General features: G+C 58.3%; 2 protein-coding genes across 2 annotated transcripts; one reads left to right on the top strand and one right to left on the bottom strand.

The window, feature by feature from the left end:
* Positions 1–330: 330 nt before the first annotated feature.
* On the bottom strand, positions 331–10,202 carry CYGB (cytoglobin). The gene is made up of 4 exons (XM_057717270.1): positions 9,624–10,202; positions 4,478–4,709; positions 4,011–4,174; positions 331–1,657 (listed from the first exon to the last, which is right to left on the bottom strand). Exons 1-4 carry the CDS (start codon positions 9,764–9,766, stop codon positions 1,624–1,626), a joined length of 573 nt encoding a protein of 190 aa, XP_057573253.1. The 5' UTR covers positions 9,767–10,202; the 3' UTR covers positions 331–1,623.
* A 2,147-nt stretch (positions 10,203–12,349) lies between these two features.
* Positions 12,350–21,754, top strand: PRCD (photoreceptor disc component). The gene is made up of 5 exons (XM_057716306.1): positions 12,350–12,547; positions 12,847–12,915; positions 14,967–15,041; positions 15,431–15,500; positions 20,566–21,754. The coding sequence occupies exons 1-3, from the start codon at positions 12,474–12,476 to the stop codon at positions 14,986–14,988; spliced, it is 165 nt and encodes a 54-aa protein (XP_057572289.1). The 5' UTR covers positions 12,350–12,473; the 3' UTR covers positions 14,989–15,041; positions 15,431–15,500; positions 20,566–21,754.
* The last annotated feature ends 298 nt before the right edge of the window (positions 21,755–22,052 follow it).

The following is a 22,052-nucleotide window of genomic DNA, read 5'->3' as shown; positions in this document are numbered from 1 at the left end:
CTTATCCTATCCATGTTTGGGAGGAGATTTCCAGAGCAGAAGATGAAACGCTCCTGGACTTTTGTAAACAAACACAGACTCCCTTCCTGCCCTCTCACCCTCATAGTCCAGCTTCCAGTCTGCAGCTCTGTGCTCCTGAGTGAACAAATGGGGCCCCCACCACAGTCCTAAGCCCCGATCAGAGGGGCCCTGCGACCAGCCAAGGCTGAGACACAGGTGAGGGGGACCCTTGGGGGGAGTCGCCCTTCAAGAAAAAGTCTTGAACTGAGGAGGGGAGACAGAAGCGAGGGGCAGGTGGCAGGAAAAGACCAAATGAGCGTGCACAGACACAGGAAGAACAAGTCTGTTTAATGACATGGCTGGGTCTGGATACAAACATCAGAAATTACGAAAGGAGGAGGACAGGCAGTTACACGGATGGCTGCACGAAGATGGGACAGGAGGGCACAGGCACAGTAACCACAGCAGCAGAACATCCTTGAGGACGATACACGTGACCAAGGGGCACACATGGGGGGGTCCCCCGCAATGCCGACCTAGATGGTTGGACGGGACATACTACCAGCCAGTGGCCCGGAGAGGCAGGGGAGGGAAGGCCCTCGGCCCTCAGAGCCCCAGGACAAGATGGAGACAGAGGCATCTGGTCTCATCGCCACTGCCCTGCTGACAGTGGTCTGGTCCCCCTCCCACCGGGGCCGTCTGTCTTAGTGGCAAAGGCGGATGGAGCTGACATCCGGGGTTTCTGGATGATGGCCCCACCCCCGCTGCAGTCATGCTGTCCAGACATCTGGCCCCCCTCTGTCTCCCTTGCCCATTTAGGAGCAAGGCAGGGAGCCCCCTCCTTTTGTGGGGGGCAGAGGTAGGGAGTGCAGATCCTTTCTGCCTGAAGTGGAAAGCAGGAATGTGGGGAACTGGTGAGAGAGAATGGGCTGGGCTTTGCTGGCAAGCTGGGTCCCCCAACCCTGCCCACACGGGCCCGGGTCCTCTCTGTGCTGATGTGGGACCCCCATTATCTCTGCCAGAGCACTCCGTTCTCTGCCCAGAAGCTGCCAGGACCCCTCGGTGGGCAGAACCGAGGCTTCACACGTGCCTCTGGGCCCCATTGATACACATTATAGATATGTATGTATATAGAGAGAGATTTATATATAGATTGTATATAGAATATATCTGTATATACGGTAGACGTGTGCGCGTGGTATTCTAGATAAGTGATGTGGAGACCTGCATGCGACCAGGCAGATAGAAACAGGCCTGGTTTGTCCCTCGAGTGACTGACTCACAGACCTGTCCCTGACTCCTGCCGGCCACTCAGCTAGGTCTCTAACAGTGAGTAGAAAAGCTAAGAAGTGTGTGCCCGGCTCTTGAAGGAGGAAGGGTCCCCCACTCCCACAGGACACCCGCCGTGCCGGCCAAGCTGGGGTCGGCATCCAGGCTGCCGGGGCCACCTCCCGGCGGCTCCAGGGGGACTGTGGCCGAGGCGGAGGCAGCCTCTTTCTGGGAAGACGAGTCAGGGATTCCTCCAGCTTCCTTGGCACCCAGAGATGGAGGGTCAAGGAGGGTCTTCAGAACTCGGCCTTCTGCTCAAGGTGCTGCCAGGGAGGGGGGAGGAGAGAGGGGGTCCTACGGCCCCGAAGAGGGCAGCGTGGGCGGTGGGCTGTGGACGAGATAGGAGATGGAGGTAACAGGTTACTAGGGCCAGAGAGTGGGACCAGGGAACCTGGGGGGAGGGGAGAGGGACCAGGGGCTGCAAGCCCGGACACTACCCGCCCAGAGACCCGTGCGGGGCCCTTGAAAGGAGCCCACTAGACCCAGCTTCTAGGTCCTCTTCTGCCAGGAACCTGCCGTGTGACCTCCACCGGCCCAGCTGAACCTCCAAGCTTTTTCTCTAAAATGTGAATCACGTCTGCGGAGCCCATCTCCGTGGGAACTGAGTGATAGAACTGCCTCAAAGTGTTTCACAAACTGCCAAGAACCATAAACACGTGAGCTCTTTTCCACTGAATTCTGAGACACACGCACTCCCTGGTTGGCCTGTAGTACCCCCTCGGGCCACCCACGGGCATTCTCTGCACGTGCAGCCCCTTTGCACTCACCACCGCCCGCAGCCCCCAACCTCCAGACTCCCCCACCCACAAAAACACACAAACACCCTGAAGCAGAGACGGTTCCGTAAACAAGGGCGTCTGGCCTACGACGGCGTCTCTGATAAGAGAAGCTGGGTGGAGGCCTTCTGCTCTGTAACTCCCTCCCGCCTTCCAAGCCCACTGGGACCCTGGCAGGAGTTGGGTCTGCAGGCCTGGGACCAGGGACACACACCCTCTTGGGGGTCACAGCTGCGCCCCCAGGAGACCAGAGGTGGCACCAGAGTGTGGAAAGGGAGGAGGGGACAGTTTCCTCAGATGGGGTACCCCAGACGTGGGGTGCTCGGGTCCAGGAGGATGCAGGGGCCCTGCCCGTCCCCACGGTGGCCCATCTCCATTCAGTCCACAAGGAGCAGAACAGGGAGGCAGGCGATTTCGGCGGTTTCCTAATGTTTGGGGTTTGGCGAGATTTACGTCCCAGGGGTCCAGCTGGGGCAAGAGAGGGGAGGGGACAGGGCTGCGTGTCGGGAAATGCTGTCCATGTGTTTCTGATTCACTGGGGCTCTCACCGGCCAGCTCACTCTCTCCCGTCCCTCTAGGCCCCTATAAAAAAGCCTTTTTCTCTAGAAGCAGGAAGTCTCGTCTCCTGGCTGTAAACAAACTCATCTCTGGCGGCAGAGCCTGCCTGGGGAGAGGCGTAGGAGGGCAAGCACCTTTCCCCCCGACTGACCTCTCCCCAGCCCCTCTGGCCGTTTCCGGCAGCTCTGCCGGCTCTGCCAGCACCGCAGCCGCCTCCTCCCCGGGCAGGTAAAACCCGCCTGCCTGCTTCCGTTCATCCTGAGGTCTGGGACGGGCCGGGCCCAGCTGCGCACATCTGGAGCGGCTGCCTGGCTGTGGCCAGCAGTCCCCCAGGGCTCCGCTCTCTCCGGGTGGTGAAGGGAGCGGGAGCACGCGGGGGTGGGGGGGGCGGAGGCGATGGGCCAGAGTGTTCAGAGGCAGGAAGGCCGGGAGGCCGGGCCTCTGCACGCTGCCCTTGGGGGATGCCTGCGAGCAGGAGGTCGGCCTGTGAGCAGAGCCCCCCCGGGGAAGGGACGCCGCCTTTTCCCTGGGAAACTGCTGGGAATGTTTCTCTCCAACACGTGTCCTGAGCCGAGCCGCTGGCTGACCCCTGCTTCCCATTCCCGCCTCCGCTCCTCTCCCCACTCCATCCTCCAGCCCTGCCTCCGCCCCTCCACGGAGCTCCCAGAGCCCCAGCCCCTTGGGGGCCCAGGGAGGCCGGAGTGTTCCCAGCCGCCATGTCTGGGGGCCAGCCCTCCCCTCGTGCTCCGAGTCAGCTGGAGTCACCGGGCCGGCCACCCTCCCGGAGCCCAACCCCCGGGGCCCTCACCCCAGAACTGGGAACCCCGCCTCCTGGACCAGCCCAGAAGTAACCCCCCTGCTGGTGTGCATGGGAGGGACACCCACGGGGCCCCGGGTGGGCTCGGGCACGTGCGTGCGTCCTCGTGACTCCCCTGGCTCCAGCCTCGTGGAGGCCGAGGCGGGAGGGAGCACTGGTCAGCATCAGATGAAAAACAGCTCCATGTGATTGGTACCCAGGGAGGAAGTGGCCAGAGCTGACCTGGGCTGCCTCTGGGCCCGACGAGCCAGCCTTCCCACCAGGAACCTTTGGAGCCTCTCTGCCCGGGGCAGCCTCGGTCTTGGGGTGCCCCGAGTGCCCCCTGGAAGGGGAAGGCTCTGGCTAAAGAGAATCTGTTTGGGGCCCTTGGTGCGAGTGGGCCTTTTCCTATCGTGCCTGTTCTTTAATGTGTCAGAGCCCAGAGCCACCCTCCTGGAAGTGTTCCTGCCCCGGTGGTCAGTCCCTGGGTGCCAGGAGAGGTGGGAGGCCAGGGGATAGGGGAGGATGCGGCAGGGAGGCTGCCTCCTCACGTGGTGGCGTTGGGGACCTGCTGTACCCAGCCCACTTCCTTGTAGGCAGCGGTCACGTGGCTGTAGATGAGGCCACGAAGCTTGGCCCAGGCTCTCTGCGTCTCAGGTGGGAAGTCATTGGCACATTCCTTGGCGATCACCTCCAGGATGACCCCAGTGAGGATCTGGGGACAAAGGAAGGAAGGGAGAGTAAATGCCTGGGCACCCTGCCCCCTGCAGTCCCCAGAGCTCCCAGCATCCCTTCTATCTTGTGTTTGGCCGAGAGGATCGTTGGCGACACAACAACCTGGCAGCTTTGGGAAACAGACACCCTCAAGACCCAGCCCCCATCCCGCTGCTTTTCCCGGGAACAGCCACGCCAGGGGAAGAGGCTGGGTGGCCCCCTGGCCTGCAGGCTGTTGTTGGCTGTGGGGCTTAGCAGCAGGACAGGGTGGGTGGTGGGTGGCAGCACCTACCCAGTGACATACCTTGAAGTACACAGGCTCCACCTTATGCTTGAGGGCGTGGGCTTTGCCCACGAGGGCGAGCACAGAGGACACCTTCTCGGGGTCGTGCAGATTCTCCACCACGGTGTTGAGGGCCCCCATGACGCGGCAGGCGTGCTTCCGCAGCTGCGGGCTCCGCTCCATTTCCAGGGGCTCCTCCATGTGCTTGAACTGGCTGAAGTACTGCTTGGCTGATGGGAAGTTCACAAAGAACCTGGCAGGAGGGAGCAGGTGGGTGCTGAGCAGGGGTGGCCTTGGGGTCCCACCCTGAAAGTGCCCAGGTGATGCGAGGGTGGGTACAGAGGTGGGAGAGGCTGGACCTACCCCCACCCCACCATGCGTAGCCATCCCTCAAACACAGACCCTTCCTCTGGCCGACCTGGCTCACATGAAGCCCCCTCCCTAGTCCCAGCCATTTCTAAATGCCAGAGTTGCAGCCTCCTCTCCCAGGCCTCTGCCGTCCTTATTTCTTGCCTTCTTTCTGAACTCTGCACACCCTTCAAGGCCTGCTCCAGTCACGGGTGAGAGGGTACGAGCCTGCGTTCTGGAATCATGGGCTGGTGTGACCCTTGGGCAAGTTAACGTTTCTGAGCCTCAGTTTCCTCATCCATGACATGGGCGTCACTGTTCCTATCTTGTTGAGTCCTTGTGGGTTGTTGGGAGGATGAAATGAGAAACAGCATGTGGAGCCCTCTGCACAGTGTGGACACAGGGGGCTCAGTAAATGCCAGCTTTTGTTATTATAAAGTCAGAGCTCTCTTCCGAAACACAGGAAGGCCCTAGCCACTCAGCTCAGGTCACGGAAGGGAAGACGTGAGACTCAGTCCTCCTCCCAGCCCGGTCCCCTCCCTCTTCACTACCCTGCCTCCCTCCTCAGCCTGCAGTAAAGAGTCATCGGTTGATTTAATTAAAGATATGGCCTGATGTCACCTGCCTGGTGTCGTTCCGCAAGTCCTTCATGTCCATCCACACATCTTACCTCTCCAACCAGCCTGTACACGTCTTGGTGCAGACTCCAGGGCTTTCTACCCCTTCCCTCTCCAGTTGATCGGAAATTGTCTAACTCCCCCCAAGTATCACATTCACTGGGTTGCTCTCATGCTCAAAAACATTGCTCCCGATTGTCTACCAGACAAAGTCAAAACTCCTTAACCTGTGACTCCAGGCTTTTTAGAAACTGTCCCACACCTGCTTCTCCGACACGGGGTCTGCCCTCTCCCCTCGGCTCCAGCCCAACCGCTTCATTTACTGTTGGTAAAAGATTCCCTGGCCTGCCCTTCCACATGGCGGACCATCCTCCTTCCTCTCCCCTCCCCCGTGTCAGCCGGGCCTCTTCCTGAGCACCCGGACTGGCCCAGGGTGAATGCTTGCCCTCCAAGGCCATTAGTGGGTTCCTGGCCGCCTTTCACGGCTTCCTCCCTTTCTGCCGGCCTGGGTCCCAGCACCCCAGGACAGAGCCGGTGTCTCGCGCACCCTCGGACCCCTCACCCTGGCCCAGAGCCCTGCCGTTTGCAGGATGGTGGTGATGACATCTGTGCTTCTCTGCCAGCCGGGGCGGGAGGTATGCGGCCAGACTCCAGCACAACTTACGGTAACTTAACTGAAGCCTCAGAAAATGGATGAAATGTCTTGGATCTGTTTTTTCAGGTTGTTTCACACCTTTGGAGTGTCCCCCTTTGTGATCAGAGAGAGCTGGTAATTTGCCAAAACAGCCCTCTGGCTGGGGGTCGGGTCTCAGATCTGAGAGCTGGGACAGATGCAGGGAGAGTGTCTGGCCCCAGCCACCGCTTCAGGCTACGAGGCTGAGGCTGGCGGGGGAGTGACCAGGACACAGTCCACGTGGAGAGCCGGGAGGGCCCCTCTCGGAGGCCAAGGGTGACCTTGGGCAAATTGCTTCACAACCTCCTGTCTGCAAAAGTGTGAGAGGAGTCCCCACACCCCTGCTTGCTACTTCACAGCTATACTGGTGAGGACAAATGAGGCGATGGGTTTGAAAATACATTGGATTTCTCTGGAGAAGCATGGTACTGAAGGACCGATATGAAAAACCCAGCCTGGATTTAAATGAGGATCTCTGACTTTAGAGGTTTTACATTGCAATAAAAATACGAATTGCTATTTGGCTGGTGAATAACAACATGTAGAGCATCTCCACTTGTTCTTTCATTTAATGCCACAACAAGGTGGGTATTATGTCCACTTTACTGATGAGAAAATAACGGGGAATATTTATTGAGCACTTACTATATGATCTCATTAATCCCTGCCATATCCTCCTGTTTTTATCCCCACATTCTGGATTAGGAACGGATGCCCAAGGTTGCCCAGAGGAGTGGGTGGCAGGACCAGGAGGGAGTCGGGATGGCTCCCACTTCGATGGCTTCCCCAGATCACCTCAGAGGCTGCTGTGCCAGGGATGGTGGCCTGGGACCCAGTGGGTCTCCCGTTATGGCCCTGAGGAAGGATGGTCCAGATGAGTCCCTCTTCTGGGCCATGGGAGTCTAGAGACCTCGCCCTCTGCTCCGACATCCTGGCATCTCCCCCAGCTCCGCCTCATGTTCACTCCTGACTCTCCCAGTCCCGGGCCTGCGCTCCGGGGAGAAGCCTCAGCAGCCCGCTTGGGGAGTTTCTCAGCTTCCAGAGGCATCTGGGCTTCCAGGAGAGCCTGAAATAGGCTTGTCTGAGTGTGAGGGGGAAGGCGGCAGAGTTACAACTGGGAGGGGAGTCTTCCTAGAGCACGGGTGTTTCCTCTTGGTCTCCTCGCAGCAGGCAGAGGAGGTGTGGGGTCTAGGTAGCCCCTCCGCCACCATCCTTGTGGCTGCTACCTCCTCAGAGGGGCGGCGTGGGGGTGTGGTGGCCCCAGACCAGTAAGAAGGGAGGAGGTGAGAGTGACCTGACCGGTCAGAGGGCTACTGTCTCAGGCTCCGGGCTGGCCGGCCCATCCTTGTGGATGGGGTGTGAAGACAGGAGGGAGTTTATGACAAAACTGAGGGGCACAGGATCTGGGAAGGGGCCTTATCTGAAAAGCTGATCAGTCTTGTCCCCCTAACATGCCCCACCCTGGGGCAGACAGCAGGAGAAGGAGAAAAAGGAAAGGGAGGCTGGTGGGACTTGGGGCTGGGGGAGGGGGCAGGGGGGGGGTTGGCGGTGGCGGTGCTGGGCCAGAGCTGGTCCTGCTTCTCTTCCAGGCTGGGCTGGGCTGGGCTCCAGGCAGCAGAGGTGGGGTCAGGTGAAGTGTGGCTGAGGTTATCGACAAGCCAGATCTAACTGCTATCTCAGGCCTTCTCAGGTTAACCGTGGGCCTCTCTCTGAGCCCTGAGCACTTAGTAAACGCCTCCCCAGCCCAGACCCAGTCCCTTCTCAGGAACTAGTTCCCTGGGGAACTAGAGGGGCACAGAGAGAGAAAGAAAACCTTGGCAAGAGCTCAGACGTTCCAGAAACACCTCAGGGTTCAGTTCCTTCCTCTGCAACCCCCTGCGTTCCTGGGGAGGTTGGGTGGGACCCCAGGAGCTGGATCTTGGACACATCCCTCACATGTCTTCGCCGGCAAACGGCAGGGTGTCGGGACAAAAAATCTCTAAGGTCCTGTGGACTTTGCCTCATTTCCTCTTGGTGACCCATGTGCACACCCTGGTGCACCCAGCCGCCTGTGCTGACACTCAGCTGAGAGCAGCCCTCCGGGCATGCAGTCTGGCGCATCTGTGACTCCACTGCCCACCGTGTACGTGTGTGGGTGCTCGCACGTGCGGAGTTGCACCTCCCAATGTCTGATGGCTTCGGGATCTGAACTCTTCTCTTAGCTTCCCTGCCACCGCCGGCTGTTTCTGGGCCTGGGAGCTGCCCAAATAACTGTCCCTTCCTCAGGAATCCTCCTGGAACTCCTCAAGAGTGCTTCTTGCTCTTTTTCTTCCAAAATCTGTTTCTAAGTTGGAATCAGGGCACATCAATATGGAGCTGGGTAGGTCCCAGGCTTGGGGGAGGCAGAAGGGAGAGAGTGTGGGAGAGAAAGAGGAGCCAGAGATGGGGCCAAGACTGGGAGACAGGCATGCACTTCAACTGTCCTTTCCACAGAGAAGTGTCACCCCATCTTCAAACAATAAGACTGCCCTGATCCGTCCTAGATTTGACAGCTTCCCTCTGCTAAGGACAGAGGGTTGAGGATGAATGTGGGTCTGGGGCCTCTCCGCCTGCACCTCCAGGGACCAGCACGTGTGGGAAGAGAGCATTGATCTGTAGCTGTAGTCAGTTACTAGCTTATGCGGCTTGGGGACATTAACTATATGGGAATGGCGCGCATGTGCACTGGTGTGTAGGTGTGTGAATAACAGTGTCACTCTGTGTGTGTGCATCCCTTGTGGGGCATGTGGTGCCTGAATGACCCCTGAGCCCAAGACACATGACCCTTCCTCCCCAGATCTGGGTTTCAGGGTGCGGCCCTATCTCTGGAAGCTTTCCCCTTTCCCCCCACCAAACTCAGCAGGGACTCTATCCTAGGGGACTGTTTACTTCTCCACTCACCTGCGCCTCACCTGGGAGCTCCCTGCTGGCCCAGCCCCAGGGGCAAAGAAGGGGCCAGCTGGGAAAACTGGACCTCGGGGGTCTACTCCCTCTGACCTCTATTCTCTTGCCTTCTGCACTGTTCTTCCAAGAGTCTTTGAATATGGAAAGGGGCTGAGCTGGGGAAAGGGTTTTGCTCCCCTTTGTCCTCCTTCTTGGCTGATCCTCAGTTTTCCTGCCTCTAGAATGGGGAGCCCCTGAGGCCCCCATTGGAAAGGCTGGTAAAATGTGTGTCCGTTACAGCCCGGTTGGGTGGCTGGGGTCGCTGGTGAGGAAGGCATGGCTGGCCGAGCCAGGAGTTCTGAGGCCCGGGAGAGGAGGGAGATGGAGGTGCCCTCCTTCTGCGTCTGGCTCCTGGTTCCTGGCGAGTCCCTCGCCCAGAGCTAGGAAGGGCTCGGCCGGGGCTTCGCCCACCCCAAGGCGCCCCACGCTGCCCGCACCCCGACCGGCCCGGCCCCAATCCCAGCTGGGGAGGTGGCGCCCGAGCTCGGACCCGGGCCGAGCCCGCCTCTGCCCGGAGCCGCTGCCGCCGTCCCTCCCCCGGGCCCGGCCGGGCCGGGGCGACACCTACCTCACCAGGATGGCCACCCCCACGTCCTCGCAGTTGGCATAGATCCGGGCCCACGTCGCCTGCACCGCCTTCCTCTCTGCCTCGGACAGCTCCTCGCTCCGCTCCCTGCGCTCAATCTCCATCTCGCCCGGCACTTTCTCCATGAGCAGCTCCAAGCCCAGCCCGGCTTCGCTCGGCGGCCGGCGGCGGGGCGCGGGGCGCGGGGAGCCGGGGCCGGCTGCGTGCGCGGCGGGCGGGCGAGTGGTAGAGCGCGCCGGAGGGAGGGAGCGTGTCTGTCTGTGCGCGCCGGGTGTGTGTGTGTGTGTGTGCGCGCGTGTGTGTGCGTGTGTGTGTGTGTAGGGTATATGTGCAGGGGGCGGGGGACGGCGAGCGGGGGGCGGGGATGTGGTCTGCTGGAAAAATGTGAAAAAAAATAATAATAAATCCGCTCCAATCCCCCAACCCAGTGTCCGTGAGCCAATTCCAGCAAGGTGAAGGCTGGGCGGGGTGGGGGCGATGCGGCTGGCGCCCGCCCTCCAGACCACCTCGGAGTTTGACCGCCAGGCGGGGCCGGGGCGTAGGTGTGGCGAGTGTGCTGGTTGGGGGGGGGGGGGTCCCAGAAGGAGGGGGCGGGCGGTCACGCGGCGCCGGGCCGCGCGGGCAGCACAGGAGTGCGCCACGGCGGGTGCGGGTCTGGGGGCGCCGTGTCCCGGCTGACGCTGCGGGCGGAGCCGAGGCTTGTGCGTGTGTGCACCCTTCCCGTGGCGGGGAACTGACTCTAAGTCAAACACTCCCAGGCATCTGCGGCGTGGCCGCCCGCCCGAGGGGGCGGACGCGAGCCCCTCCCGCGGCTCCGAGGTCCGAGCTGAGATCCCCGCTCGCTCCCGGCCTCTCCCGAGCGAGCCGTGGGGGCGCAGTGCCACCCCCAGAGCTCCGGACCACAGACTCTGGAGGGTTTAGGACTGGGGTCATCTCCCTTCTCCAACACCTTATGGAAAAACACCAATGTGAGGATGGGACGGCGGGCGGAGGGTGGTGGCGGTTGTTGAACTTGAGCTCCAGAGGCCCGAGCCTTTCCTTCCCACCAGCACCCCTCCCCCTCGGGGCACGCACGTGGAGTCAGAAAGAAGGCCCTGGGTGGCTTGCTAATGACACAGGCAGGCCAAAACCCAGCGCTGCCCCTAATTCGGGCTCTGGGGGAGCAAAGTCCCAAGGAAAGGCAGCCGGCCAGGGCAAAGAGGACCGGCAGTGGGGGTGTGGGGGTGTCAAGAAGTCTTGGGGAGGCCCAGGGTGATGGGGACATCTCAGACACCAGAACCCGCATTAGGGAGGGGTTCTGTTGGTGGCCTTCTCAAAGAAGCATGATTGGACCAGAGGTGGGGACTGTGCCTCTGCGAGCCACCTGGTTCCCACTCTGCAAGCAGCTGCTCAGTGCTGGTATGGCGGGGTCCCGCCTCTGACTCCCATTTGAAGCCTGTGGCCAGATCCCGGCTGCAAGCTTCTGAAACATGTGACATGTGGGGTGTGTCCAGTTCTCCCTAAGGCTCCCTTGGGGACCTTGCCCTTTCCAAGTCTGTGTCCACTGCTCAAGTGTTGCAAAAGGTGGTGGCTCTCCTCTTCAGCTATGGTTTATGTGTCTATTTAAAAAATCCTGTTTCAAAGTAGAGAGCCCTGGCACAGCCCCAGCTCCAGGCCTCGCTGGAGCCCAGGGTTCAGGTACATTACTGGAATCCTCGGCAGGAGGTCTCTTGCCACTCAGGTCTCAGTCGAGGGAGGGAAACTCTAATGCCTTTTACTGGGGGTCTTGGAGGGACATGGAGGAGAGTGGGTGGGCTCAGTTTCTTATGCCACTTTCAGATCCATGTCCTCGCTTTTGATCTGTGCTCCGCCTGCTACCTGAGCCAAGGCCGAGCACGCTGAGCTGGGCCACCTTGTAAACTCCTCTGATAGCTTCCCGGAGCCAGTGCAGTGGCCTTCCCAACGACAGCCCAAGAGGTTCCCCTGGGATATGGACAGAAAGTAGGAGAAATCTTGATTCTATTCACTTTTATCTCAACCTTTACAAGTTTTATGTACGTCTCTGGTGCAGGCCTGTATTTGCACAGTAATATAGTATATAATTTATGAGTGGATGCGTATGTCTCTTTTCCTGAGTGCACACTTAAACTCTGTCTCTTACTGAAGAGAGTATGTAACCAGAAACGTTTGGCGAGGACTGTCCAGAGGTTAGAACTGAACCGCTTAGCCAGCCCTTCACTCCCTGCCTCCCTTGTCTTTCCGGCTTCATCATCTCTAGTTTTCCCCTCTCCTCCTCCTCCTCCCCTCCTGATGCCTCCCCTGTGACATCATGGCTCCACCAGTACTCAACTTCCAGTTGCTGGAACATGCCCTGCGCTTTCACGCCTGAAGCCCCTGGCGGAGTCTTCTGTCTGAGGGCCCGCCCTTCCTTGAGCCCTGCAAATTCAGATGAGCCCAGCTCCCCGCCGAAGCTTCCTCTGATGCTTGCAGCTCCCAAAGTGCCCTGTAGGCGCCTTTCATTGCCTAAGTGTCTCCGTGGTGGTCGTCTGTCTAACTTGCCAGTGCGTTTGTCTAGACGCTAAGCCCCTTGAGGGCCAGGCCCAGGGCTTAGTCATACCTGCATCCGGAACAGACTGAGCTCAATTTACCCTGCCACTGGGGGGACAACCTGGGCCCGGTGAGGTTAATCAGTCTTCACAAGGTCGGCTCTGCTGACCCCACTAATCAGCTTGAGCCTTCTAATCCGTTGCCTGCAGGAGCCTCAGGACGGACAGCAGGGGCTCGTGAGAGCGGGCAGGGCCATCTTGGCCTTCTCCTGCAGACTCGGTCTGGAGGGGATGGGGCAGCTGAGCCATGTGCACCACCCTCTTCCTGCTCAGCACCTTGGCCATGCTGTGGCGCCGCCGATTCGCCAGCCGGGTCCAACCGTGAGAAATGGACTGGGCCACGGGCTGGGCTGGGGGAGCAACGACGGGGCTGGGTTACAGCTGAGCTGAAGGCGGGCAGGGGCTGCCTGGACTCCAGGGAGGCTGGGAGGGACTTGCAAGGGAGCCCTGAGAGGCTCCCCCGCCGTCGGAGTAGGGGGAATGTGGAGCTCTTCAAAGATGCTGGCTGCAGCCTTCCGTCCCAGAGTCCGATGTGGCTCAGGTCTTGCAGAGAAGCCAGGAGTGGGGTCTGGGGTCTGGGCGCTGCCCACAGCTTTGCCTGCCTCTTTTCCCTCGTGCAGAGAGCCCAGTGGAGTCGATGGGGCAGTTACGGGCGGCAGCTTGGAAACAGACCTCCAGTCCTCAGGCAGGTAAGGCAGAAGAGTCTGGGGTGGAGGAGGGAGAGCGTCACGAAGGAGGCTGCCGCTGTCCCCTGTCCCTGCCCAGGGGCGGGGATGTACGTGGGCATGTGTGTGTGCGTGCGCGCTCCACGCTGGCCCCTCACCCCAGCTACCCTGTTCCCTGTTTGCCTAGTGGGCAAGCCGAATGTCTGTTTTCTTCAGTTGGGAGTGGGAGCCCCAGCCTCTCCCCTGGACCAAAACTGCTCTGCTGTGCGGGGTGGTCCCCAGGGTCCCTTCTGTCGGAAGGCGCAAGGGGAGTGGAGAGAGGGATGAGGCAGAAGCAGCTCTGCGTGGCTTTGCCTGCCTTCCCTTCCCCCTCCCGTCTCCCGCTGCCCCCGCCCAGCCTCCCCCGGCTCCTCTGCCTGAACCTCCAGCAGGATTTGTTGTCCAGTCCCCAATAGCAGGCGCAGGAGGAGCATGACATCATCAGCACTGCGTGCCATTGGCTGGGCAGCCCCTGTGGGCAGGACGCTGTCTCCAGTGGCCAGAAAGTTAACTCTTCCCTCTTCTGGAGCCATGTGGCCTTTACCAGGGGTGAAGTTTGGGGAACTTCTGGACTTTTCCCTCCCCAGGTGACTAGTTTGATGATAGGGGCTCTATGCCCAACAAAACCCTGAAAAACGGACACGTATTTACGGAGAGCATACGGTAGGAAATGTTCGTTTGTGCCTGCGGGCCCACCGCGTGTGGGGAACCTATCTGAAGAGTGACATTCTCTGCTGTGGAAGCATCTTCTAGCCCCGCTGGCACTGCTCCTCTCACTCCCGGTGAAAGAGTGTGATGCCCTTGGGCCGCAGGGTCCCTGGAAGGAGGCTGTCTCCCCACAGGTCTCAGATGGCTGAGACAGCGTGCACGCTTACCTGTGTGCCCCAGGTCTCCTCCAGGCCGTGGGGGACATGCCTGCAGTGTGTGCCCTAGATACGTAGAGGTTGCCAAGCTGAGAACTTGGGTCTTTGCGTTTCTGCTCTGACTTCTCAGTCCTTGGATTCTCCCAGGTGCGGAATGCCAGAAAGCCCACTGGGAAGCCCAGGGCGCGTGCAGGAAGCAGAGGTATTTCTGTGATGCCTTCCTCGACACCTGGGCTAGCTGAGAGGGTCACAGTGGTGACATGGGCTGACATGTACAAGATGATGTTCACTGGGCCTCACACATAGAAGGCCCTCAAATGCTGGCTGGTCCTCACTGTTGGGCTTGGGGTCTGGAGCGCGGCAACCTGAGTTTAAATCCTACCTCCCCTCTTACTGAGACGCTGTGGACAAATTACGTAATCTTTTTATTTATACGTAAACTGGGATTAATAACAGACTGGTTATGAGGTTTCTGTGAGGTCTGGATGAGATAACCATTGTTAAACACTCAGCATAGAGTAACTGCTCAGTTAACGCCAGCTCTTCTCTTGCTGTTATACGATCAGTGCTTTATTCTTCCCCAGGGGTTTCTCATACGTTAACTCACTCGGAAGTCTCCATAGCCCCAAAGGCTTGGCAGTTCAAGTGTTTCTAGCTCTTGTTAACGGTGCAGGAAACCGAGGGACAGGGAGACGTAAATGACTTGCTCAAGGTCATCCACCCAATTTGTGGCTGATGCGGGACTGACAGGTCCCTGACTTCAGACAGTCCATCTCCTCGACTGCAATGCCCCTGGACCTCCTGTCAGGAGAGAAAAGGCCAAATCTGAGACCATCTGGCTGGGCCTGGTCTGCTGCGGCCTTGCCAGAAGGAAGCAGTTGCCTGTTAACTCTTTGGGACCCAGCTAACTAGAAGAATTGGCCTACCGTCTACCCCCTCCTGCTGAGGGTGGCTCCACAGAGGGCTGGCCTGGGGTGGGAGTCAGAGGGGTGCGGAGGACATGAAGTTTCTGCTCTCCAATTCCACAGTCATAAATTCCAATTGGCTTCTGGGGTGCTTCTGCTCCTAATAGTGGGATGAATCGCTAGGCTTGGGGGTGGGAGGAAGGGGAAGGCTGGAAACGTGGGAGGGTCCATCCCTCCATCCTCTGACTCTGTGTTCTTTGCTGTTTAGGGAGAAAGAGCCTCTGAAGTAAGCCCTGGCCTCTTCAGGCAGAGGTCAGCCCCAGGGCCTGGGATCAGCTGGCAGGTAGGGCAGGGTCTGCAGCCTGGAGGGCAGAGGGCAGGGCTGGGGACAAGGAAGGATGAGTACAGAATACGCAAGTCCTGGCCATGTGGGAGCAGAGCAGGCCATCTTCAGCTCTGTGGTCATGATGGAGGTTAAGGTTAGGAGGATGGACTCCTTCTGGCGGCTCACACCTTGAGTCTGTTATGTCCAGGCCACAGGGCGAGGGTTAGTTTTAAGAGAACTACGTGTGATCTCAACAGCCTTTTGTAGGCCTGGGGATCTGCTGGGGGCCTGAGGGCTGTCTAGAGGACCTCTCAGGGAGAGGTGGTGCTGTGGGATGTCCACTCTGAAAAAGAAGCCCCCATCTGGGATGGGAGAGAGAGCTGATCCCGAGTGTTTTTCTCTTTCAGCTCAAGTCCTGCTGTGCCCCCCACCCCCGATGGAAACAGCAGCCGCAGGAGGGAGAGGGCCACGGAGAAGGTAGACTCCCCTCACGCCTGGGACCGCCAGTCTGCACTTCCCCAGAGGCCCTGGCTGTGGGGCTCCTGAAGCCGGGCCTGGCCAGGCATGGGGGTGGGGGGCAGGGGGGGACAGAGGTGCTCAAGCCCTGGGACAGGCTCCCTTCCTCTGAGGAGGCCCAGGGAGAGGGACTCAGTAGGGTCCTCCCCTTTAACTTGGGGGGCAACCCCTGCCGCCCAGGACTAGGGGAGGGGACAGGTAGGGAGTGAGGAGACTCCAGAACAGAGGGCTGACAGCGATGGTTCACATTCGCAAAGGAAGGGCTCCCCATTCACCCTCTGCTGAACCCTCACAATAAAGCCACGGAGGCTGGTCATGTTATCATCCACAGTGCAGAAATGAGGAAACTCACAGAGAGGTTCTAATTTGCCCAGCATCACCCAGCTAGTAAGTGGGGGACCCCAGGCTCAGCAAGTGGGAAGGGAAAAAGGTTGCAGAGCCCACGCTCTTCACCCCCATGGTGCAGGCCTCCCTGAAACCATCTGGAAGTCTGCAGCTGCTCAATGGAAGAAGTGGTTTCCCCGGTCCGGCTGCCCATCTCTGACAGCTCAGCTCATCCAGAACTGTGTGGTGTCACTTTGCGACGGTGGCACTCACTGCCTATGACATTTGCCCCTCCCTGGTCCCCAGAGATCACCCTGCCACTGGCTGCGCTGCTGGAACAATCAGTAGGAAATGCCAGTTGGATCTGTGACATGTCTGCCTGCAGCTGGCTAGAAGCAACGCACAGCTTGTCCTCGGAGTGTGTTTTCTGTGTTTGTGTGTATGCGGGTGTGCACGTGTACCTGTGTTCCAAATGGGCAGTCGCATGTGGGAAGGGAAAAAGCATGACACTTGTTTTTGTCAATCTGCTGACTGCTCAGGAACGGCGGCGGCGGTGGTGGTGGTGGTGGTGGCGGCGGCGGCAGCCGCGGCCTCCTTTGCCCCCAGATGCTCTACCATTTCTCTCTCTTCACAATCCTGCCGCCCATCCTGAGCTGAGAGAAAAGCAGATTTCCGCTTCTGCTCCCTGCGATCTGGGCAGACCCTGCAGGCAGCTGCTGCAACCGCCTCGCAGCCATTCATCTTCCAAAGCCCCCCACCCAGCACCCCCGCCCCGTGCATCTCTCCTCCCCATCCAGCCCCCGCAGCCCGCCCAGCAGCGACGTGTCTGCCTGGCTGGCCCCTGCCCCTGACTTTCAGGAAAGAGGAGCTGGAGGAGTTCTCTAGACAGCAGGAGAGGGTGAGAGGCAGCCGACTCGGGAAACCCACTCTGAAATGATGGGGAGGGGGGCACAGCCTGCTGGCGGGGAGCTGCTGATGCTGTGCGGAGCCTGGCGGTGCTGCGGGAGCCTCAAGAAGTAGGGCAGGGCTGAGGCAGGGCAAGGGTCGCACCAGGGGAAGGAGTTCTGTGCTGGAGCCGAGTCAGAGCCCCACTGCCCACTTGACATGGGCCACGAGCTCGTGACCACCTGTCTCAGCTCCCATCAGCCTGTCTTTCTCCTGGGAGGCATCGGCCGTCCTGGTGACAGGACTTGCAGGCTGAGGGCCAGAGGGCACTGTTCCCGGGATCCAGTCTGTGTTCTCGGATCCTATCTTTGCCTTCATTCTCTAATTTATTTGCCATAGTCCTCTCACTTCACCTTGCCTCCGCTCTCTGCCACTTCCAAGTTGCCTGTCTCCTTCCACTGGGCTGAGGAACTGTCAGAGCAAGGTCGCCTAGCGGCACCAGGGCTGGCTCACAGCCCAGACGCGCGTCCACACAGGGACACCCCTTTGCAGCCCTGTTCTGAGAGCCTGCCCAGGAGATGAAGGCTCCTCTGGGAGCTGGTTCCGGATGAAGGGAGGGCAGGCGGGAGGAAGGGGCTGCTGGAGGTGGGGGGATGTGTCTGCCCGGGCTTGGAGTCTGCCCAGGCCCCAGCAGCCGGGGTGCCATGTGGGCTGGGCGGGAGGGGCTCTCTCCCCCAGGGAGCGGGCCGGCTTCAGTGGGAGCAGATTGTGTTTACACCTTCCCCACACACCCGGCCCACGCTCGCCTCTTATTCTCAGGGCTCTCCCACCCCTGGGCTCTCTGCACCGTCTGCACATTTGCAGCTCCTGCTGCAGAGTTGCCACCCTCAGCCTAGAGCTCCTCTATGGGAGGCCGCCCGGGACCGAGGCGCCCCTTCCTCGGCCCACCATCTCCCGTCACAGCAGCCGGTATGAAGCCCATGCTGGGGGTGCATCCAGTGTTCCCAAGAGGCTGAGTCCTTCTCCTCTCCCATTTCCTTGGAAAGAGCCGCTGCTTGGAAATGGGAGCAGGAAAGTTCAGGGGCTTGGCAGACTGGCCGTAACAGGAGGGAGGGGGATTAAGACGCGCGAGACAGAGCTGGGTCACTCCGGGTCTGGGGTGTGGGCTGTGTTGAAATAACGATAAAGGATCTGAGAGCTAGGAATCCAGAGGCAGAGCAGCGGGTTGAAATCTTGACTCCACCACCACTTCCCACCTCTGTGGCCTTGGGGAGGTTACTGAATGTCTCTGTGCCTCAGTTTCCTCATCTATAAGACAGAGATAACAGTAAACCTACCTCACAGGATTGTTGTAGGGTTAAATTACATAATGTGTATAAAACGCTTCCCACGTTTAGTAAGTGTTCAAGGTACGTGAGCTAGTGTGATTGTGTTTGTAAACTGTCAATTCCTGAACAGTTAGTAAGTTCAGAACAGCTGGAGCCCCTCACCTTCTCCCCAAGGCCCTTCCTGGCCTGTCTTTCCACATACATGACAGCTGAGCATCGGGCAACTCTGAAACAAATGAGAGGACAGCAAAGGGTGGAACTGCTGGGTGGGGGCCACCCAGTAAGACCCAGCACCCAGGGAGAGGGTGCAAGAGTGAACTGCTGTTGCTTCTGGGAACCCAGAACCCGGTCCCAACCTCCGGGGGGGGCGTGTCCTGGCCTGGATACCTTCCCCTCAGCAGGCTCTGCTTCTCCCAATGAATCTCAGCTCCCAGAGGAGACAGGAGGTGGTTGCCCTGATGCTTTTCCATCCTCCATCTGAATGCTAATCTCCCTGCTGGTGGGAGCCTGAGTGACAGGGAAAAGGCTGCTTGGAGCTGCAGGGTGGCCGAGGGCAGCAGCCGGGAGTGGGGAGGTGCTGTTGTCTGTCACTCCTGTGGCTGAGGCTCAGGGCCGCCGCCAGTCTCTCCTGGAGATTGGGACGCGACCCGAGAGCTAATGAGGTGGCGGGGGTGGGGCGGGGGAGCAAGAGAAGCAGCTGCAGCAGTTGTGGCTGCCTGGCATCACCCTAGAGGGCAGATGCGACCAGGGAGAGCCCTCGCCCATCCCAAACGTGAGACCGTGTGTCTATAGGCAGGAGGGTCCTGGGTGGGGGCAGAGAGCAGAGGCCCCGGTCCTAGACTCGGGGCGGGGGGCGGGGGGGCATGGTGCCTGAGGCAGGTACAATGGTGCACACGGCAGCAGGGGGCCCAACTGGTCCCCCAGGCTCTCAGGACCCCACTGCAGGGGCCTCGCTGTTAGGAAGAAGCCTAGAGATAGAGACGAGACCTCGAGATAGAGACAATAATGCTTCTCTATGAGCCTCAAAAGGAGAAGAGCCAAGTGGCTCATCCCAAGGTTTACTTAAACATAATGGTAATGGTAGTGATACTACTAATATTATTCACAATGGCTAATAGGTCTGAAACCCTCATTCTGTGCTAGGCACTGTGCCAAGAGCTTTATTTATAAGCATTCTCATTTATGAGGCAGCAACTGCCTGTTAACCTCATTTACCCAATAAGGAAAGTGAGGTCCACAGAACTCACTCAAGGTCACTCACAGCTGATGGCAAAGCCAGGACTTGCGCCTGGGCAACGTGATGCCAAAGCTCGTGAGGCTGTCGGGGCAGGAAGGACCTGAGGCGAGAGCGGGGGCTGTGAGGAAAGCCCAGGGTGACCTGTCCTCCAGGCACAAGGGACGAGAGCTGTGGCCCCACCCCGGCAGTGCCTTTGTAGGTGGGCCAGGCGGGGTTGGCCGGGGTTGTTTGCGTGCTCTCTCTTCCAGAACCCATGGTTCAAGGGTAGATCACACTCTGGGTCCCGAAAGGCCGGTTCTTGCCTGCCGGCTGAGGGGAGGAAGGAGAGCGGCCTCTCCAGGATCTGTCATCCCCTTCAGGGAGGAAGCAGTGGCCACCGGCAGGGGTGACAGACAGTGAGGCCAGCGCTCAGAGCCACCGCCACTGCCATTCTGCTGCCTCCTCCAACCAGGGCAGATCCCCGGGGAGGGGAAGGCCGGCAGCCAGGGGCCCAGCTGGAGGGGGGCCCTGGAGGAGGGAGGGAACTGTTTGTTTTTGCAGGGGGAGGGCACAGGGCATGGGGACCAAGGAGGTGGCTTCACGAGGGACCCGCTGACTTACACTGGAGACAAGTCCAGGCACTTAAGGACTACAGACCCTCTCCGTGGGATGCACACGCCCCCTAGTGGGGACTAAGCCTAGAGGGTGGAGAGAAAAGGAAAACAAAAGAAAGATTTACTGATGACCATGGCCTATGAGCCTGGGTGGGAATGGCCAGTCACAGCCTTCTGTGAACACACACACGTGCCCATTTAATAGCACACCCAGAAGCCAGCTAAACTAAGCATTAAAGGAAACTATTCAATTTATTCACTCTCTTGTTTATTTAACAAGCACGTATCGAGAGCCTACAATGTGCAAATCCTGTATTAGGTGTTGGGAGTGAGACAGCGATGAGAGGCAACGCCTGCCGTGCCAGTTAGTACAAGACCAAGATCCCAGCCTAGGAGGCCCGGTTCTGCCAGCCCAGCCACTGCCTGGTCATTTGACCTTTCCTTCTCTGGACCTCAGTCTCCCCATTTAAGAGGCATGTGTTGATCCCGGGGGGCTGGTGCTGGGGACTTAAAGTACTAATGACCATCCTCAGGAAAAGAACTGTCTACTGAGATGAAGGGGATGGTTCAGATTGACCTCTGGGGGCCCCACAGCTTCTCCCAACGGACTCTGATGGACTGTGTCTGGAGGTGCTAACAAGGACTCATTCACTCAACAGACATTTCTGCACGGTAGATGCAGAAATGAATTAAGACTTCCTGCCACAAACAACCAGAAAACTGAGCAAAATATAAGAAACAGGCACTTGACGACAGGCAGCACACAAGATGGTGACCTTATGACTGCCTCAGCATCTGCCTCAGATGGTTTCCTGCCTGCCGCGTGGGAAGGGCAGATGACGCAGACCACAGTGGTCTCACTAGGGGTGAGGAGACATGATCAGAATTCAAGAAAGTGCAGGGGGTTCCAAAGGATATACGCACAGATCAATGGCATCCAATGGAATACAGAAAGCACTAACCATAAAAGCAAAGTGGGTAAATTGGACTTGAGCAAAACTGGAAAGACTGGGAGAGAATATCTGCCAAGCAAACATCTGAGAAAGGACCTGTAACCAGAATATATGAAGAGCTTTCACAACGCAGTAAGAAGATAGGCCAATAAAAAAAAGGAGGGTTTTAATAGACACTTCACGGAGAAGTATGCACAGGGCCAGTAAATACACAGAAAGATGCCCAGCATCTTAGTCAGCAGGGAAGTGCATGTTAAAATCACAGTGAGATACGATGACACACCCGCCACAAGACGGACCATAGCAGGTGCTGGCGAGTGAGCGTACAGAGCAAGTGTAACTGTAATAAAACGTTGCTGGGGAGTGTACCTGTCGCAAACCACCTGGGAAGCCAGTTCAGCACTCTCCCTTGCAGTTACCCAAGAGGAATGAAAACTTACATCCACAAAAAGATTTGTGCAGAAATGTTCGTTGCAGCTTTATTAATCATAGTTCCAAACTGGAAACAGCCTGGATGTCCACCAGCCATGCACATGGATAAAAAATACGGTGGTATATTTGTAAGATGGAATAATATTCAGTAATTAAAAAGGAAATGAACTACTGATGTAAGCCACAACACGGGTAATTGAGAGAAGCCAGACACAAAAGAGTACCTATGTATGACTCCATTTATATGAAATTCTAGAACAGGCGAAACTAATCTATAGTGACACAAAGCAGATCAGTGGTTGCCTGGGGCCAGGGCTGGATGGAGACTGACTGTAAACGGGTGTGAAGGGGATCTCTGGGTAATGGAAGTGTTCTAAATCGTGATGGGGCTGTGGTTGCATAGGTGTACACACTTATTGGACTACTGCACTGTACGTTTTCAATGGATGCATTTTCTTGTATATAAATTACACCTCAATAAAGATGACTTAAAGAGTTTAAAAAAAAAACAAAACAAGAATGGACTTGACTCTTGTCTTGCTCATGGTCTAGTGGAAAAGCCAGACATGAAAACAAATAATCATTAAACAGTGAGTATTAGAAGTACGTATGTTCACATAGTCAGAGTTCTGCTTACTGAGTGCTCCCCTCGTGCCCGGCTGTGCTAGGTGCTTTGCATGCACAATCCTAAAACTATCCTGCGGGCTTTGGGAGAGCCTCCACCTCCTCCTGCTGCAGATAAGGAGCCTTAGAGAGAGGTG

Source organism: Hippopotamus amphibius, chromosome 17 (genome assembly GCF_030028045.1).
Source record: "Hippopotamus amphibius kiboko isolate mHipAmp2 chromosome 17, mHipAmp2.hap2, whole genome shotgun sequence".
Lineage (NCBI taxonomy): Eukaryota > Metazoa > Chordata > Mammalia > Artiodactyla > Hippopotamidae > Hippopotamus > Hippopotamus amphibius.
Note: the sequence above shows the minus strand (reverse complement) of the source record. Positions and strands in the feature narration are given on the sequence as shown.

Bases quoted from the DNA above. Each gene is read 5' to 3' on its own strand.
- CYGB (XM_057717270.1), bottom strand. From the start codon at position 9,766: ATGGAGAAAGTGCCGGGCGAGATGGAGATTGAGCGCAGGGAGCGGAGC. The intron at 4,175-4,477 runs GTATGTCACTGG...CTTTGTCCCCAG, and splicing joins TGGAGCCTGTGTACTTCAAG to ATCCTCACTGGGGTCATCCT. The intron at 1,658-4,010 runs GTGAGGAGGCAG...TCTCGTCCACAG, and splicing joins CAGGTCCCCAACGCCACCAC to CCCACCGCCCACGCTGCCCT.
- PRCD (XM_057716306.1), top strand. From the start codon at position 12,474: ATGTGCACCACCCTCTTCCTGCTCAGCACCTTGGCCATGCTGTGGCGC. The intron at 12,548-12,846 runs GTGAGAAATGGA...TCCCTCGTGCAG, and splicing joins TTCGCCAGCCGGGTCCAACC to AGAGCCCAGTGGAGTCGATG. The intron at 12,916-14,966 runs GTAAGGCAGAAG...TTTGCTGTTTAG, and splicing joins GACCTCCAGTCCTCAGGCAG to GGAGAAAGAGCCTCTGAAGT.